General features: G+C 41.9%; 1 protein-coding gene across 1 annotated transcript in view; it reads left to right on the top strand.

The window, feature by feature from the left end:
• LOC119946690 (ras-responsive element-binding protein 1-like) overlaps positions 1-19,875 on the top strand; it is a 249,262-nt gene that overhangs the window by 141,798 nt on the left and 87,589 nt on the right. Inside the window, exons 7-8 of the mRNA XM_038768104.1 lie at positions 16,915-17,056; positions 18,710-18,846. Of these exons, the coding sequence (XP_038624032.1) occupies positions 16,915-17,056; positions 18,710-18,846 (279 nt within the window). The remainder of the gene's footprint in view (positions 1-16,914; positions 17,057-18,709; positions 18,847-19,875) is intronic.

Here is a 19,875-nt window from a genome sequence, read left to right as displayed (position 1 = left end):
TTACAGGCCCTCCTCTGACCATAAAGATGCCAGAATTGATGGTCCTGTGCTATCTTTCATTATTAAAATTATGTCACTACTTTTTCCAAAATTATTCCCAGTAGCTGGCCTTCCTGTTTCTCTGGTGTTTCCAGGGCCCTGGTTGAAGTGGTGGAAAGAAATACAGCAGAAGCCACAATCTTGGCCTAGGATGGTGATCATACTTCCTCTATTTAAGAGACTGTGTAACTCCTTGGACCCTGCACCACCCCCCCCCATCTCCATAGATTCCATTCTCTATTCTTCCGTTCTCTGTTCTATTCTCTACTCTTCATGGGAAGCAGTGTGGCTCAGTTGAAAGAGCCCGGGCTTTGGAGTCAGAGGTGGTAGATTCAAATCCTGGCTCCGCCACTTGTCAGCTGTGTGTTCTTGGGCAAGTCACTTAACGTCTTTGAGCCTCAGTTCCCTCATCTGTAAAATGAGGATGAAGACTGTGAGCCCCACGTGGGACAACCTGATTACCTTGTATCTACCCCAGCGCTTAGAACAGTGCTTGGCACATAGTAAGCACTTAACAAATACCAACATTATTATTATTATTCTACTTGTTTTTGCATTTGGACCAACACTGAATACAGGCATGATGATGATGATGAGGATGAGGGTGTTGGTGGTAGTGGTGATGATATTGATAGTGATGATGATGGCGATTAAAAGCCGTCCCAGTCCTTTGCTTCTTCAAATACTGTCAGAATCATTTTTATCATATGTGTTAGTCCCAGTTCTTTCAGTGTGGTGGAGGCAGAAAGAAAACATTTACTCAGCTTTTACTTCGTCTTTGTTGCAAACACTGACAAATATTATCATGAGCCTATACGTAGTTTTTTTTTTTTATCAAACTGCTTTGTTTTGTCCCAACTGTCTTTAAATCAGACAATTCTAATGTGACAAATTATAAGCTTCTCTCATTTAAGACCCCTTCTGTTATTGTGCTCTGTAGGATGGCGGGAGAGAGCAAAACACAGATGGGCATTTAATAAATGCTTTTTCATAGTATTTATTAAGTGCTTTCTGTATGCCGAACTCCATACTAAGTGCTGGGATAGATGCAAGCTAATCAGATTGGACACATTCTGTGTCTCACATGGTACTCAGAGTCTTAATCCTCATTTTACAAATTAGATAACAGGCACAGAAACTCTAAGTGCTTTGTCCAAGATCGTATAGCAGGTAAGTGGCAGAGATCGGATTAGGCTTCATGTCCCCTGACTCCCAGGCCCATGCTCTTTCCACTAGGTCATGCTATTAAATACTTTAAAATATTTAACACTGACTCAGATTAATGCTTTATAAGCATACACATTTAAACATTGAGGAGAAAGAAATTGAAGATGTTGGTATTAAATTCTCCCTTCCGTTCCTTTTTTATAGAGAATAAAATATGACAGGGGTTGAGTTGGAGGAGGCCTAGTTTTAAAAATGAGGAGCTCTTGTTTTTCGGGAAAGGGAGAGAATGAAGTTTTCCAAAGGTTTTGATTTGAACTTCAAGTTTTCTAAAAATGGCAAAGAATATTATAAAACGTAAACTGAGAGGTCTGTAGAAAAATATAAAGAGTGCTTCACTGCTGTGACATATCTGTTTTTTTTGGGTAAGAAGTCACAGGACCCAAAATTAAAGAACCACAGTCTAGCTATCTGGCTTCCTCCTCCCCCTCATCTTTTCATTTAAGTTTGTATTTAATTTTACTTATAAATATTTGGGAAATGTACACAAAAAATGCACCAGGCAAAAGAGAGCTGGATTTAACTACTCTGATGGATCTCTGTGGAAAGAGATTGTGGGCTAGTGGAAAGACCACAGGCCTGTATGTCAGAGGAGCTGGGTTTTAATCCCAGCCCTGCCCTTTGTGTAACTTTAGGTAAGTCCCTTCACTTTTCAGGACCTCAGCGCCTAATAGGGATTCAATACCTGGTCTCCCTCCTGCTTAAACCTTGAGCCCCAGGTATCTACTCTAATTTTTTAGTTAAGTGCTTGATACATATCACCCTTATCATCATTCATCTTCATCATTATCAATTCCAGGCTAAGAGTGATTACTGGGGGCAGACCCTCTCATTGATAATTACTCACATAACACCATCAGGCTTCTAGTGGATCTCTGATATGGAAAACAGCATGGCCTAGTGGACTGTCTTCTGGGTGACCTTGGGCAAGTCATTGCCTGTCTACTTGTTTTGCTTTGTTTTGTTGTCTGTCTCCCCTTCTAGACTGTGAGCCCATTGTTGGATAGGAGTTGTCTATATTTGTTATCAAATTGTACTCTCCAAGCACTTAGTACAGTGCTGTACACACAGTAAGCTCTCAGTAAATACGTTTGAATGAATGATAAAACTTGGGCCTTAGGGTCAGAGGACTTGGGTTCTAGTCCCAGCTCTGTCACTTGCCTGCTCTGTGACCCTGAGCAAGTCACTTAATGTCTCTATGCCTCAGTTTCCTCAGATGCAGAGTGGGGATTCAATACTTGTTCTCCTTTCTCATAGAATGCAAGCCCCATGTAGGACCATTACTGTATCCATCCTGATTAACTTGTATCTACCCCAAAGCTTAGAACAGACTGTTGCATCTAGTTAGCATTCATTCATTCAATCGCATTTATTGAGTGCTTTCTGTATGCAAAGCACTGTACTAAGCGCTTGGGAAGTACAAGTTGGCAACATATAGAGACGGTCCCTACCCAGAAGCAGGCTCACAGTCTAGAAGTATTTGTTAAGTAAGCACTTAACAAATACCATAAAAAAATTGAATATCCAATTGCAGGGCTGAAAAATGTACAGAAAACGTAACTGCTAGTGCTAAAAACAGTGACAGAAAACAAGTTTTTTTCTCACTGTACCGGGAACATATCCTCAAGCACCCAGTCTTACTCTACACTTCATTTTCAAACTCTTGAAACAAACCTATGTGAATTTCATATTGTGATTTTGGTTTTAGTTTGCATCTGACCTCTTTCCTCACCTATTTGGCTTGTCACCTAGTTTTTTCTGTCTGATTTTTATTTGTTCTGTGTGGCTATTTTGATTTGTTTTTCTTTTTCTTCTTTTTTAGACTGCTGGATTGAGTATTCTTATGAACTACCTATCATACAGCAAATAAATCAGTTATTTCCCTTCACATGTTAGTCATTGTCATGCATATTTCTTTAAAACTTTCTTTTCATGGACCTGATGTAAACTTTACAATTTTGAATTGCTTTGCAGTTTTGTAGCTTCTCCAGTATGCCCTGGAGGAAAATCAGTTTAGAATAAAATCAATTTTGAAATATTAGCAAGTTCACTGCATCAAAAAAAACCATTTTTTTAATTTATCTACATAGCTAATTTTTTCTACTGTTTCCCTTTTATGAAGCCTTTTATTTTAATGCAAGATTACTCAGGAATGAAATATAATTGTTAAAATAGAAAAACTAAATTTGCTCATAAGGCTCAGGTCACTTGAAATTTAAAGTAATCTTTTCAAATCGTACCATTTAATCAAAAGTGGAACAAAATGACTAAATTATTATCTCAGCCTCACTTTCACTCACTTATCTTTGTGCAGAGTTTGTGTCATTCAGTGAGTTTTTTGAGGCTTTCTCACCAAATCCTTTTTTTTTTTTTTTGGTAGTATGAAAGTAAGTTGCTGCCAAATACATTATGAAAATAGTTCAGTGCTCTGCTTTTTTTTAGATTTTTAGTATGTTTTATTAAGTATTTCCATGAAGCAGCATGGTCTACTGGAAAGAACATGGGCCTGAGTTCTAATTCTGGGTCACCACTTGCTTTAGGCAAGTCACTTCATTTCTCTGTTCTTCCGTCCCCTCATATGCAAAGTGGGATTCATTTCCTTTTTTCCCTTGTACTTAGACAATGAGCCCCATATATGGGACCTGATTATCTTACATATACCCTAGCGATTAGTACAGTGCTTGGCAAGTAATCAGTTGTATTTATTGAGCGCTTTACTGTGTGCAGAGCACTGTAATAAATACTTGGGAAAGTGCAGGTTGAACAGTTACTGTAATGACCAGTCATCAGGGAATATGAAATTAATTGGTGGAGATGATCTCTCGACCTTAACTGGAAAGGTATGTTCCATAAAGCTGTGAGCCCACTGTTGGGTAGGGACTGTCTCTTTATGGTGCCAATTTGTACTTCCCAAGCGCTTAGTACAGTGCTCTGCACATAGTAAGCGCTCAATAAATACGACTGATGATGATGATGATAAAGCCTAAGAAAATAAAACCTCTGTGCCCTGCATGAACATCATTTATTCTGGGAGGGATTATGGGCAAATGTGGGCCAAAAGTCCAAACCATTTCAAAGTGTGCAGCTATAAGCTAGCATACAGAGACATCCCATCTGCCATACTTCCTGAGTTCTTGATATTTCTGTTTCTGGCCCACCACCTGGGCTGGAGTGCCAGGACACTGGGATCCTGTGGTGTCCCTAGGTACAAGTAAATAAGGGAGAGTAACAAAGGACTTCAGAATGATGGCACAGTCCTGGAATTTGTCCAAGCACATGCTTATCAGAAAGGATTGTTGTTCATTCTCAGCCTCTTTTGCAGGCTCCTCCTCCCCCTCCCATCCCCTTACTGTGGGGGTTCCCCAAGGTTCAGTGCTTGGTCCCCTTCTGTTCTCGATCTACACGCACTCCCTTGGTGACCTCATTTGCTCTCACGGCTTCAACTATCATCTCTAACGCTGATGACACCCGGATCTACATCTCTGCCCCTGCTCTCTCCCCCTCTCTCGCATCTCCTCTTGCCTTCAGGACATCTCCATCTGGATGTCTGCCCGCCACCTAAAACTCAACATGTCCAAGACTGAACTCCTTGTATTCCCTCCCAAACCCTGCCCTCTCCCTGACTTTTCCATCTCTGTTGATGGCACTACCATCCTTCCCGTCTCACAAACCCGCAACCTTGGTGTCATCCTGGACTCGGCTCTCTCATTCACCCCTCACATCCAAGCTATCACCAAAACCTGCCGGTCTCAGCTCTGCAACATTGCCAAGATCCGCCCTTTCCTCTCCATCCAAACCGCTACCCTGCTCGTTCAAGCTCTCATCCTGTCCCATCTGGACTACTGCATCAGCCTTCGCTCTGATCTCCCATCCTCGTGTCTCTCCTCACTTCAATCCATACTTCATGCTGCTGCCCGGATTGTCTTTGTCCAGAAACGCTCTGGGCATGTTACGCCCCTCCTCAAAAATCTCCAGTGGCTACCAATCAATCTGCGCATCAGGCAGAAACTCCTCACCCTTGGCTTCAAGGCTCTCCATCACCTCACCCCCTCCTACTTCACCTCCCTTCTCTCCTTCTACAGCCCACCCCACACCCTCCGCTCCTCTGCTGCTAATCTCCTCACCGTGCCTCGTTCTCGCCTGTCCCTCCATCGACCCCCGGCCCACGTCATCCCCCGGGCCTGGAATGCCCTCCCTCTGCCCATCCGCCAAGCTGGCTCTCTTCCTCCCTTCAAGGCCCTACTGAGAGCTCACCTCCTCCAGGAGGCCTTCCCAGACTGAGTCCCTTCCTTCCTTTCCCCCTCGTTCCCCTCTCCATCCCCCCATCTTACCTCCTTCCCTTCCCCACAACACCTGTATATATGTATATATGTTTGTACATATTTGTTACTCTGTTTATTTATTTATTTATTTTACTTGTACATATCTATTCTATTTATTTTATTTTGTTAGTATGTTTGGTTTTGTTCTCTGTCTCCCCCTTTTAGACTGTGAGCCCACTGTTGGGTAGGGACTGTCTCTATATGTTGCCAACTTGTACTTCCCAAGCGCTTAGTACAGTGCTCTGCACACAGTAAGCGCTCAATAAATACGATTGATGATGATGATGATGATGATGATGATGTGCCAGCAGTCTCTGAGACTCAAGCTGATGCTATCCCTTTACTTATACTCAGTAACTAACAGTATATGCACACTAAATATTAGGGATCATCTAGATATAAAAATTTAATATTTTGCAGCACTACTATGTACAAATGTGTTAAAATTCTGTTTTTATTTTTCCAACCAGCTCTAAAGAGTAAGTAGTATTTAATTGAGCCTCCAAAACGAAGTATGCTGCACTAACCATCATATTAGAACTAGTGTGGCCTCATTATACACAAAGAGATTAAAAAGTTGAGGAGGAAGTAGAGCTAGGATTAGAAATGTAGAGTTTCCAAATTCCCACTCTGTCCTGTAGCTTTCTGAGCTATGCTATTTCTCTGAGCATTAGGTTGGGAAGAGTACAACAGGAACACCAGCTTGCTGAATTATTATTTTTTAAGAGGGTGATCTGTAAAGCATAAAGAAATGAGCCTACTTCTTGTATTTTACTTCCGTATTTCTAAGTATTGCTACTTGTTTTGATGTCTGTTTTACCTCTTCTAGACTGTAAGCCTGGTGTGGGCAGGGATTGTCTCTATTGCTGAATTGTATTTTCCAAGCACTTAGCACAATTCTCTGTGCACAGTAAGCACTCAATAAATAAGATTGATTAAATGAATGAATGAATGTAGTAAAACAGAATTTTCCAGATACATTCCCTGCCCATAATGAACTTGAAGTCTAGAAGGAGAGACTGATGTTAATATAAATAAAAAAGTAATATATAACATGTAATTTTAAAATACATAAGTGCTGTGTGGGGTTGGGTATGGGGCAAGTATCAGATGCCCAAAAGTCACAGATTGAAGTTCATAGACAATGCAGAATGGAGCCAGCTTGGGAAAAGAGGGCTTAATCTGGGGAAGCCTTTTAAAGGACATGAGATGTTAGTAATGCTTTATAGTGGAGATAGTGTTGGTCTGCGGTACATGAATGAGTAGGGCGTTCCAGGCTAGGGGAAGGTAGGAAGGTAGGTGAGATTGAGGCATAGAGAGTAAATTGATGCTAAAGGAGTGGAGTGTCTGGCTGAGCTGTAATAAGAGATTAGTGATGTGAAATAAGATGGGGTGAGCTGATTTAGTGCTTAAACCCAATGGTAAGGAGTTTCTGTTTTATGTGGAGGTGGAGGTTCTTGAGGAGTGGGGAGACTTGAACTGAATATTTCTGTTGATAAATGATTCATGCAGCATGTTGAAGTATGAATTGGAGTGGGAGGTTGGTGAGGAGGCAGAAACAATAGTCAAGATAGAATAGATAAGTCCACTTATCAAGTGCTTTAACAAATACCACAGTTATTATAATGTTAATTTTTTTGGATGGCTTCGTGAACCAAACCAAAATGCAGGCTTTATCAAACATTGTCCTGGCAAAGTGCAGTCTTCTTCATTTTTGGGACACCTTTTCAGAAGTTCTCAGATCCAGGCTCTTCAAAGTAATGGATGTGGTGTAAAACTGTTTATTAACCACAGTCTTCCCTTGCAGACTTTTGACTAGCAGATAACTGATGGGAAATATACCTGTGTTTTGCCCTTCTGTTTGAAAGCAGAGTTACAACAGTGTGATGTACTGTGACAAGGAACACACTGCTGTGAACATCTGGAATAGTATGCTTCAGTTAACTTCTGTTTATTCCAAAAGCATTTTGTTTCAGACTTCAGTGTGGGTTTTGATGACCACTCTGTCATTTAAAGAAAATTTGAGGAAAGAAACCCTCCAACATCATCTAACTTTTTAACAGTGGTTTTCCAATTGCTAGCCCAAGAGCAACAAGCCCTTAGCTTCTGAGACTGCACAAAGCAGTGAAGGTCCAAAAAGCAAGGCTCACATGTTCAATCAGTGTTCCAAGAAAACAGCAGTTGCTCAGAAATCAATCCCAATCTTTCATGAAAGGATTAGTCCAGTGCTCTGCTTAGAATAAGTACTCAATTAATACCTTTGATTGATGGATGGGGGTAACGGCTTGGCACCTGACCCAGGAAGCCCTGAAAGTTATCCTTCCTTCAATTTGGAAAACATTTTTCCCGAATCTGAAACTGAGCTGGAAGGCCCCCTATCAGAACCAAACACTCATAAGAAGCAGAAGTGGACTGGCTCAGAAGGAGCTAGTTGGATTTTGCACTTAATCCCTTAAGTGTTTCTTAAGGGTTCTTAGTACAAATGTGGGCTCCTTGAAATTTATTCTGGTACTTAGTATTTCAGGAAGGTGGTGGTGACCACTGAACTGCCTTAGGCAGTCAGTTGCAGCTTGAAACAAGAGAATCTTGTCACTGTGGCGGGCGGCTCTGATTCACATGCCTGGTACTTGCATGGGAAGGGAAAAAATCAGCTTCGGGAAAGAAAAAACCCCCAACTCCTTTTGAAATAGTACTTTGTTCCATTTTGCAGGGTCTCCTAACTGTATGTTCCTTGGTTTTATCCAGAAATTTTCAAAATATGATTGACAATAAAAGAAAAGTATTTGTTAGGGAATGCCCACTGAATGTTACATATTGCTGTCCCCGAAGAAATGAACTTTGTTGATTATCAGAATACATAATGTAGCAAAGTTTTTAAGCCAAGTTTTCCTCCTTTATGAGCTAGGGAAGAAAGGGAACAAGGGCATTTTCATAGTAAATTTTGTTGACCTGGAAGTCCTTTTGTTTATGGGAACATCACATTTTTCTCTACCTGACATCTACCACCTGCTCTCGTAGTCTTACCCTCTTCCTATGCCATGAACATCATCCCCTTCACTGCTCCAAAATACTTGGTCCTACCTCTTTTCCTGCTTCTCTGCCTTCACATACTCTCTAGGCAACCTCCTACTGAAAAGACTCCTCTTGATCCCTTAGCACCCTCCAACTTCTACCCTGTCTCCCTTCTCCCATTTCATACAAACTCCATGAATGGATTGTGTGCATCCACTACCTTCACTTCTCCACCCACTGCAATCTGGTTTTCATTTGTTTCACTTTTCCACCCCACTACCCAAGTTTAGAGCAACCTCCTTTAGCCAAGGCTAATGGGTTCTTCTTGAACCTAATCTGCCTTGATTTTTTTTAAGGTATTTGTTAAGTACATACTGTATCCAGACACCGTGAACATTGAGATGGATACAAGATAATCAGGTTGGATACAGTCCATGTCCCATATAAGACTCAGAAGTCTTAAGTCCTATTTTGCAGATGAGATAACTGAGACCCAAAGAAAAAAAGTGACTTGCCCAAGGCCACACAGCAGACAAGTGGCAGAGCCAGAATTAGAACCCAGGTCTTTCTGACTCCCAGGTCTGTGCTCTATCCACTAAGCCACTCTTCATGCTGCCAGTGGCACACTGGACCAATCCCTTCACCTAGAAACTCTCCAGCCTCGATTTAAATGGCCGAATACTCTCCTGTCTCTCTTCCCACCTTTCTGACCTTTCTTGCTCCCTCTCCTTTGTTGGCTACTTAAGTTTCTCTCTCTGCCTAAATGTTGGTATCCCAAACAGCTCTGTTTTGAGTCTTTAACTCCTCACTCCCTATGCTTATTCTCTCATGGAACTCAGAAGGCCCACAAAAGAAATCTGTGGACCGCAGCATACAGACGGTTGTATCCTGTTTACTTAATCCAGACAACAGAGTGAGAAACTCTCAGGTATCTCAAGATGATTATTTCAAGGTATGGAATGAATAATTTGAAGGAAAGCAAATTTCTCAAAATTGAAACAATCCTTCCCTTTTTTATGTACAGGCTACTTGATTAAGCTGTTGGGACTCAATCATGAAGTGGGAAATCACAGCAAATGAGTTATGCCCTGCTGTTTTCTTTATGGTTTTTAAAATCTAGTTACAATGTAGTTTGCCTTTAGGGAGGAACCCTTTAGTAGGCAATTATAATGGAAAGTTTTCTTGGAAGAAGTGAGACGAAGGATTGTTGACTGAGCAGAACAGTGGGAAAGATTTTGTTTCAGGATGTAGAAGGCAAAATGGAGAAGAATGCCTGGATCCTTAAATAGATCTAACCTAAGCAGGTCTTTAGGAACAAGGGAAGAAGAACTGATTTGAAAGAATCGAAAGTAACTTCAGAGGCAACAAGAAAATGAATAATAGCCTGGAAGATCAGAAGTTTGAGCAAGGAGAAGCTGCTTTCATCTGTCCTAGTTTCTAGGCCCTGCTAACGCTCTTCTCCCATACTTGAACTCCCTCCCCTTTAAAATCCAATCCACAAGCCCTACTCATCTTCAGAGCCCTTCATAAAAGGCCAATTTAATGCCATTCCTAGGAAAGTAGTCAACTAGCCAGTAGCCTATCTCCTAGCCAGTGGCCTCTCTCCCTCCACCCCACCTTCTTCCCCCGGGCCTTACCTCCTTCCCTTCCCCACAGCACTTGTTTATATGTATATATGTTTGTACGCATGTATTACTCTATTTATTTATTTATTTTACTTGTACCTATTCTAGTTATTTATTTTATTTTGTTAATATGTTTTGTTTTGTTCTCTGTCTCCCCCTTCTAGACTGTGAGCCCACTGTTGGGTTGGGACCGTCTCTATATGTTGCCAACTTGTAATTCCCAAGGGCTTAGTACAGTGCTCTGCACACAGTAAGTGCTCAATAAATACAATTGAATGAATGAATGAAAGAACTCACCTGCTCACATGACTTCAGTTCCCATCTTCACAGATTACTCTTAAATCAGTTTTATCGGTCCCAGCCTGTCTTTTGATCAGTGAGAGATCCATTGCAGACTGGAAAACGCTTAGATTGGATGTGCTTCCTCAATTTATCGTCCATGCCAAAACAGTCCCCCTTCTTTTTCTTCTTTTTTTCTTTCAATGAAAGCCCTAGCATTGAGCTGGGCTGAGGTTCCCAATTCTTGTTCAGTCCTGTGACTTTTGCCATGGAGGTTAGAAGTCTCTTGGCTTTGGCATGTCATCCTCCCCATCTTCTTTGCTGCCCCTTTTCACTTGAACAGCTGGTCTACAACATGGATGATCTGTATCCCTGTAGCTGACAGTTTACCACGGCAGTCTTACCCCTGGCCTATAACCTTGGGTAGGCTTTCAGAAACTCAGGGCTGCTCTTCAGCCTTAGATAATCCAGCTGAGGTTTAGAGTCAGCCACTAGAGAAAAGGAGCTTCTGTTAGCTTGTGATAGGGCCAGGACGGACTTCTGGCCAGCAGAGCCCAGCAGAGACCACCCTTCCCCGCCCCCCCAGGCAAACACTTGGTAGTCTTCTAATACTAACTGAACTGAGAAATGATGGTTTAAAATATTTTATGTGCTCCGCTTGTGGGTTTTTTTTGTGAGTTTGTTTTATTTTGTTATGCTCAGGTTTTCTTTCTCAGGGGTTGGGTGTATTAGCTTTTATTGGTATTTGTTAAGTGCTTACTATGTGCCAGGCACTGAACTGGTTGGACATACAGTACCTGTCCCACATGGGGCTCACAGTCTGTAAGTATTACAAGGTAAGATTTAATCCCCATTTTACAGATGTGGTATGTGAGGCACAGGGACATTAAGTGACTAGCCCAAGGTAACACAACAGATGAATGACAGAGCTGGGATTAGAATTTAGGTCATTTGACTCCCAGGCCCTTGCTCCTTCCATTAGGTCATGCTGCTTCCCACACTGCTTGCCTGCTCTTTTGAGTTTGTCTTGTTCCAGATCCCTTTTATGGGTTTCCTATTCTGTGTTTTGATATCAGAAATCAGATATAAGAAATCATTGGTTGCCCCAGTGATTTCAACCCCCTTTGAAAGTTTTGCGGTTTGGGATATCTGATGGAAAGTGTTCTGATTATTTTGCTTCTATAGGATTTATTGGGATCTGTGTCTCTGCTGGGTAGAAATCTCTGTACTGATTGCATCCCAGGATCAGAAAAGGTAGGATTCCTGTCTGATATATTAGGGCTTTATGTTTGGAGAAGTCAGTTCAGCTCTGACATTGGGGTAGAGAGATGGCACCTCTTGCTGAACATTCAAGGTGAGGTGGCTGAAGTTTTTTGTATGTTGAAGGCAATAGTTCTGCCTCAATTTAGGCAGCTAACTTAAATATAATAGAGACATTTTCATATATTTTTAGCAATGAGTAGGTGATATATCAGGCAGAAACTCCTCACCCTGGGCTTCAAAGCTCTCCATCACCTCGCCCCTTCCTACCTCACCTCCCTTCTCTCCTTCTACAGCCCAGCCTGCACCCTCCGCTCCTATGCCGCTAATCTCCTCACCGTGCCTCGTTCTCACCTGTCTCGCCGTCGACCCCCAGCCCACGTCATCCCCCTGGCCTGGAGTGCCGTCCCTCTGCCCATCCGCCAAGCTAGCTCTCTTCCTCCCTTCAAGGCCCTACTGAGAGCTCACCTCCTCCAGGAGGCCTTCCCAGACTGAACCCCATCCTTCCTCTCCCCCTTGTTCCCTTCTCCATCCCCCGTCTTACCTCCTTCCCTTCCCCACAGCACCTGTATATATGTATATATGTTTGTACATATTTATTACTCTATTTATTTATTTATTTTACTTGCACATATCTATTGTATTTATTTTATTTTGTTAATATGTTTTGTTTTCTTCTCTGTCTCCCCCTTCTAGACTGTGAGCCCACTGTTGGGTAGGGACTGTCTCTATATGTTGCCAACTTGTACTTCCCAAGCGCTTAGTACAGTGCTCTGCACACAGTAAGTGCTCAATAAATACGATTGATTGATATAAACGTATGAAATGGTCTCAAACCTCAGGGCACTCAGACTTGCGTGTACTTGAACTGAGCAACTGTGAAGACAAGAAATAAAGTTAGAAGGCAGTGTTGGGAGGGTTTGGGTAGAGGAAGGACATTATCTATTCTTTAGTTCATTACACCTATCAATCCTCTCCCCTCCCATGCCACATCACACACACAATCATTTCATTTACCTGGTATCCTTGGAATTTTGTTCAACAGTTCTAAATATGTTCGATAAGGAAAGTCCCAAAGGTAGTGAGAGACTAGGGTATTTGATCACAAAGCTAAACTTTCTGGTAAGGTAGCCACAGTTCAGCACAGGGTGCTTTGTAACTAACATTTTTTTCTTTGTTTAAATACCCTACCTGTTTACCCTTTTTGGATTGAACAAGCTGATGCTAGCAAACAGTGTAATGTACTCACTCATCATCAGCTTCTTTTTTAATTATTTTTTAAGAAAAGTCATTATCATTAAATGTATATTTTTTAATGCAATAGAATGAGAAACACAAGAGCCTGTCCTTTCAATTCATGAAATTGGCTCTCCACCTCACAAGGTTATTGATAGAGTAGTGAATCTTTGCATCCCTGTCATCTAAGAATCCTGCCACTGTTTTAGAATCAGTTTTTCCTGGTTTTCTCAGCCAGAAAATTTATGCTTAGAAAGGTACTTTTGGTCATTCAAGGTCACAAGTCTTCCTTGGAGGTTTTAGAAATAGAACCCAGGATTCCAGCTCCTTCTTCTAAATACCAGACCACTCTCCTTCATCAGATTATCTATGGTGTTATTTACTGTCTACCTCTTTTCTCTCTTCCCCTTTCCTCCCCTCCACCTCTCTGCAGTTCTTGCTGTCAGAGCAGATATACTGGCTCCCAGCTTCAGTAACCCATCCGAGTGAGTAAGTGCCCTCCTTTGAAAGAGAAGAGCCAAAAGAATGCAGGCTTGTACTCTTTTGTGGTTCACAGGGTAACTTTTCTTTTAAAATATAATTTTTCAAAATGTGATTTAGTCATTTTAGATTATGAAAGAATTTGCCTAATCAGTCAGTTGTATTTCTTGAGCACAAATGTGTGGAGGGCAGTGTAGAAAATGCTTAGGAGAGTGCAATGGAAAAATCAATCAGTGAGTATTGATCGAGTGCTTAACTGTGTGCAGAGCACTGTATTAAGCATTTAGGAAAATACAATACATAGGGTTGGTAAACACAAATTAGATGTGGGTCCTTCCCTCAAGGAGGTTACCGTCTAGTGAGGGAGACGGACTGCATATTTGGACTGTTGTCGGGCATGTGCTGCCTCCCAGGGTCTTCCTTGGGTCTGTTTCACATGTTTGGTTCTGGGCAGGCCCCCAGTGTTGAAATGTACCTCTTCCCCTTTTCTACTCCTCTTTCTATGCTCTCAGCAAGGGGTTTGTCTGTTCTATTTTTCCTTTCAAGTGGTACAGTTGTGATAGTTGTTTCCGTGCAAGCTTTGCTGGAAATTATAATAATAGTAAATCATAATAATGGTACTTGTTAAGTGCTTATTGTGCATCAAGCACTGTTCTAATTGCTGGGGTAGATACAAGTTAATCAGGTTGGATATAGTCCCTGTACCACAGGGGCTCACACTCTTAATTCCCATTTTACAATGAGGTAACTGAGGTCCACAGAAGTAAAGTGACGTACCCAAGGTCACAGAGCAGACAGGAGGTGGAGCCAGGATTAGAACCGAAGTCCTTCTGACTCCCAGGCCCATGCTCTATCCACTAAGCCACGCTCCTTCTCATAAAGAACAGAGGTGAAAAATCAGGTGAAGATGAGAGTTCAGTCATATCCATTAAAACCTGTTTGAACCTGTTGGCATTAATGAAATAATCCAGTCCTACAGTCTGTGGAGTAACATGCTGAAAAATGAGTCATTCCATGCTTCCTCATAATAAAATCTGAGACTCATAGAGTGGGGCCCAAAGTTTTAGTAATGCTGAGGACGAAGAAGATAAGGTTTATGAAGAACTGGGTATCTTCAAAGACTTGACCTTCTGTTTGTATTGAGATATCTGTTGTGTTGGAAGAGAAGATATGGAGGCCAGCCATGAAGCTTGCTTTCAATAGGTACCTGCCATCCTTCTCCTGGTAACACTATATCTAACCTTGGTTTTACCAGCACAATTCTCTCCTGATTCTCCACTCTTCAGACTGTTTTGCCAGCTTCTCTTATATCTCACCCCATCTAACCTCTAGGTCCCCTTCTCTTCTCACTTTACACTTGCTCCGTTTGGGACCTCCTCTGCCCCAGTGACTTCAGCTACCACTTCTGTGTGGTACCTTCAAACAGATCCTGTGCTTACTGTGGGCACAGCACTGTTTTAAACTAGTGTCATGAGACAGAGAAGATTTGGTGTCACCCAGCTCTTTGTGGGCTTACTATTTAGGTAAAGAACTGAAATACAGAGCTAGTTCTGCCAAATCCAATGGTCTCTATTCCATCCTAATCCTCCTTGACCTCTCAGCTGCCTCAACATTGCCAACCACTCCCTTCTACTGGAAACAGTATCCAATCTCGGCTTCACTGACACTACCTTCTCTTGGTTCTCCTGCTGTCTCCTTGGCCACTCATTCTCAGTTTCTTCACAGGCTACTTTTCTGTCCCCCACCCCCTAACTGTGGAAGTCTCTCCAGGTTCGTTCTGGGTCCCTTTCTATTCTCCATTTACACCAACTGCTTTGGAGGACTCATTCTGTCACATGGCTTTAACTATCTCCTGGATGCTGATGATTCCCAAATATACATCTCCAGATGTGATATCTCTCTCCATCTCCCCAGTCTCGCATTTCCTCCTGCCTTCAAGACATCTCTACTTGAGTGATCTTCGGTTACCTCAAACTTAACATGCCTAAAACAGAACTTCTTATCTTCCCACTTAAATCCTGTCTTCCTCCTGACTTTCCAAAAACTCTAGACGGTAGCATCATCCTTCCTGCCTCACAAGCCCATAACCTTGGCATTAACTTTAAGTCCTCTCTCATTCAACCCACATATTCAATCTATCACTAAATCCTGTTGGCTCAACCTTACAACTTTAATAAAATCCATTCTTTCCTTTCCATCCAGTTGTTCACAGGTTAATCCAGGCAATTATCCTATTCCACTTGATTACTGCCACCTGCCAACCTAGTCCATTCTCACTCTGCTACCTAGATCATTTTTCTACAAAAAACGTTCAGTCCATGTTGGCCCACTCCTCAAGAACCTCCAGTGGTTACCTGTCCACCTCTGCAGCAAAAAGAAACTCCTTACCAACAACTTTAAAGTACTCAATCACCTTGCCCCTCCTATCTCACCTCGCTACACTCCTACTGCAGTCTAGTCAATCAATCAGTCAATCAATCATATTTATTGAGTGCTTACTATGTGCAGAGCACTGTACTAAGCGCTTGGGAAGTACAAATTGGCAACATATAGAGACAGTCCCTACCCAACATTGGGCTCACCTCTAATGCCAACCTGCTCACTGTGCCTCAGTCTCATCTATGTTGTTGCCATCCTATTGTCTACATCCTGCCTCTGGCCTGAAATGCCCTTCTTTTTCCTAATCAACAGAATTACCCTCCCCCTCTTCAATGCTTTACTGAAGGCACATTTCCTCCAAGAGATCTTTCCTGGCTAATCCATCGTTTCCTCTTTTCCCAGTACCTTCTGTGTCCCCAAGCCCACAGCACCTATGATGTAGTCTTAATTTATTTGTTTATATTGAGAAGCAGCGTGGCTCAGTGGAAAAAGCCCAGGCTTTGGAGTCAGAGGTCATGGGTTCAAATCCCTGCTCTACCAATTGTCAGCTGTGTGACTTCGGGCAAGTCATTTAACTTCTCTGTGCCTCAGTTCCATCATGTGTAAAATGGGGATTAAGACTGTGAACTCCCTGTGGGACAACCTGATCACCTCGTAACCTCCCCAGTGCTTAGAACAGTGCTTTGCACATAGTAAGTGCTTAACAAATGCCATCATTATTATTAGTATTATTATTAATGTCAGTCTTTCCCTATAGAATGTAAGTTCACAGTGGGTGGGGAATGTCTCAGTTATATTGTTGCAACAAGCGCTTAGCTCAGTGCCTTGCATACAGGAAGCACTCAATGAATATGATTGACTAATTGGATTGCATGATTAATGTAATTAAACAAGTAGGAAGAAACTGAATTGCAAAGTGAAGAATATCCTGCCAAAATCAAAGAGAGCAAAAAGAAAGATTAGAAGAGTTAAGTTTGCAGCAGGTGAGAATTACAGAAGGAAAGTTTCAATGTAAAGTAAACTGTAGGACTAAATGTTTTACTCTCTTTTTTCCTCAGACATATGAAGATTCATGAGAAAGATCCTAACAGTACTGCAAATACAGTTACCCCATCTCCTTTGAAATGCAGGCGGCTCACCTCCAAAAGGAAACTGAGTCAAGAGGCTGAAGCTGAGAAAGTACTGACATCCGCAAAAAAGGTCTTTGATAATGCAGCAAGCTGGTTCTTATCCTATTTTTCCCTTTTATCCCTACACATAACATATGGAATGAAGATTTTCAATTAACCTGTATTTTGTACCCTATCCAAGGCTGATGTTTATGTCTAAAACAGAACTTGCTATCTTCCCAGCGAAACCATGTTCCCTCATGACTGAATCATCATTAGAGATGGGACCACCATCCTTCCTGTTACACAAGCCTGTAATCTTGGCTTTGTGCCTGACTCCTCTCTCTCATTCAACCCATATATTTAGTACATCACTAAATCTTGTCGGTTCAACCTTAACATCACTAAAATCCACCCTTTTCTGTCCTTCCAAACTGCTACCACATTAATCCAGTCACTTATCCTATCCCACCTTGATTACTATATCAACCTCCTTGCTGACCTCTCAGTCTCCCCACTGCATTCCATACTTCACTCTGTTGCCCAGTTCATTTTGCTACAAAAACGTTCATGCCTTGTTTCTCCTCTCTTCAGGAGCCTGCCAGTGGTTGCCAGTCCACCTCCACATCAAACAGAAACTCCTCACTGTTGGCTTTAAAGCACTCAATCACTTCACCTCACTAATCTTCTACTACAACCCAGCCAACACACTTTACTCCTCTAATCCTAACCTTCTTATTCTACCCTGATGTCCTCTATATCGCTGTCAACCTCCTACCCATGTTCTGCCTCTGGCCTGGAACAATCTCCCTCCTTGTATCTCACAAACAATTACTCTCTCTGCCTCAAAGCCTTATCTCCTCCCCTAGGTCTTCCCTGACTAAGCCCTCCTTTCCTGTTCTCCCACTCCCTTCTGCATCACCCATCTGATTTGCTCCCTCTGTTCATCCCCATGTTCATAAGAATATTTCTGTAATTTATTTAGATTAATATCTGTCTCGCTTTCTAGACTATAAACTCGTGTAGGCAGGGATTTTGCCAGTTTATTGTTGTATTTTAGTCTCCCAAGCACTTTGTATGTTGTTCTGCACACAGTGAGTGCTCAATAAATACAACTGACTGACTGATTGACTGACCGACTGACAATTTGTGAATTTACCTTGTGTATTTAAATATGTTATTGGAAGTTATCTAAGAAATTATGTCCATTTTATTTATTCTCTTTTGTACCAAATGGCTGGAAGTAGTGATTCTTGGGTGTGTAAAACGGTGGAAATGATACATTTTAAAGGTACAGATCTGTATCTTTTTACATAGTGTAATAATAATAATGCCTTGGTATTGGATAGCTCTCCTTTTCTCCAAGCACTTGCAATACTTATCTCATCTTTGCCCATACAGCATCCCTGGGAAGCAGATAGAAAGGCAGGTTATAGTACCCCCATTTTACAGATGAGGAAACAGAGTTGAGAAGAGGTTAAGCAACTTGCTGTTGCTCATATTCCAGGCTGATAGCAGAGGTTGGACTCATGCCCCGCTCCTCCAGCTTCCAGACTGGTGCTCTTCCACTATACCATGCTGCCTCCCTTGAATAATATATGCTGCTTTTCAGGAATCCTCTGACTTGTGTGGCTTCTCCTATATGGAAGACATTTTTTTAGCCATCTGCATGTTTTGCAAGATTTTCTTTGTAGTTTGAGTCTGACCATGATTCTGACCATCTTTTCCCCCAATCTCCTTAAAGGTGGTCGGCCGTTCTCCATCAGGTGAAACAGAAAAGAGAGCCAATGAAGTTTTCCACTGCCCAGTGTGTTTTAAGGAATTTGTATGCAAGTATGGGCTGGACACTCACATGGAAACCCATCTAGATAACTCACTAAGGTAAGTGAAAGGCCCAGACATAGGCAGCTCCTTTTCCTGGCAGAGCAAATGGCATTCTTCTTGTCTTTTCATCACGCATCCAAAAACTGCATGATGTTTAGATGCCCTTGTATAATGATAATAATTCAGGTTAGTTTTAGGGACTTTTAGGGAAGAGTTGGGCTAAGATTGGTAGAGAATTCAAATACGGTGATTATAATAACAAAAAACATCATTTAATGCTCTGAGGTGGTTCATGAAAATAGTGTTGTGACAGACGCCTTTAAGAAATACTGACATAAAAGTCAAAAGAAATATGGAAGAAAAACATATAAAAGTGTGACTAATTAGAAATACCTTGAAAGTTTTCTTTGCTTTTTGCTTTGTAGAAGTGATGCCTTTTGATGAAGACTGAACAGAATAGTTAGGAAGTTGACCCACTATATACCAAACCTGTTCTGTGCAAGGACCCCATGTATAACATCAAAAAGTTATAATGGGAGGCCCCATGCTGATCCCAAGATGGGCAGGTCTCCGGGGAAGAATTAGGGTTGTGACTGGCTCTTTGGAGACTGTCTGCAAGGAAATGTTCTCCTTTCTCTTTAAGAAGCCAATCCCTTCTGGCCTCTTCTGGACTTCAGAGGTGCCCGGGGGAGGGTAGGAATGTTGGCTGGCAGCTTTAGGAGGCAAGTTCCTGGGATATATGTGTCCCCTCCAGTGCCATGGAAGGCATCCACTGCCAGTGCCTTTTGGGGCCTCACTTCCAGCACCACCAAGGGCACCATGACCACCCTCCTTCCAGGTCCTGTAGTGGGCCATATTTGGACCATGTTTCTAACCACAGAGAGACAGGCTGGCTCTTTTCTTTGTAAAGGTTTGTGGGATTTTAGCTCTGGGAAGCACTTAATATAGTGCTTTGTACACATAAAGCTCTCAGTAAATACCATTGATTGATTGATTAATTGATTGATTAATTGATTGATTGATTGATTGATTGGTGAACTGGTCATAAGCCTTAATGCCGTTAGCATTGTCATTCTCCATCCAAAA

Source organism: Tachyglossus aculeatus, chromosome Y2 (assembly GCF_015852505.1).
Source record: "Tachyglossus aculeatus isolate mTacAcu1 chromosome Y2, mTacAcu1.pri, whole genome shotgun sequence".
Lineage (NCBI taxonomy): Eukaryota > Metazoa > Chordata > Mammalia > Monotremata > Tachyglossidae > Tachyglossus > Tachyglossus aculeatus.
The sequence above is the reverse complement of the archived record's forward strand: the minus strand, read 5'-3'. Positions and strand labels throughout refer to the sequence as shown.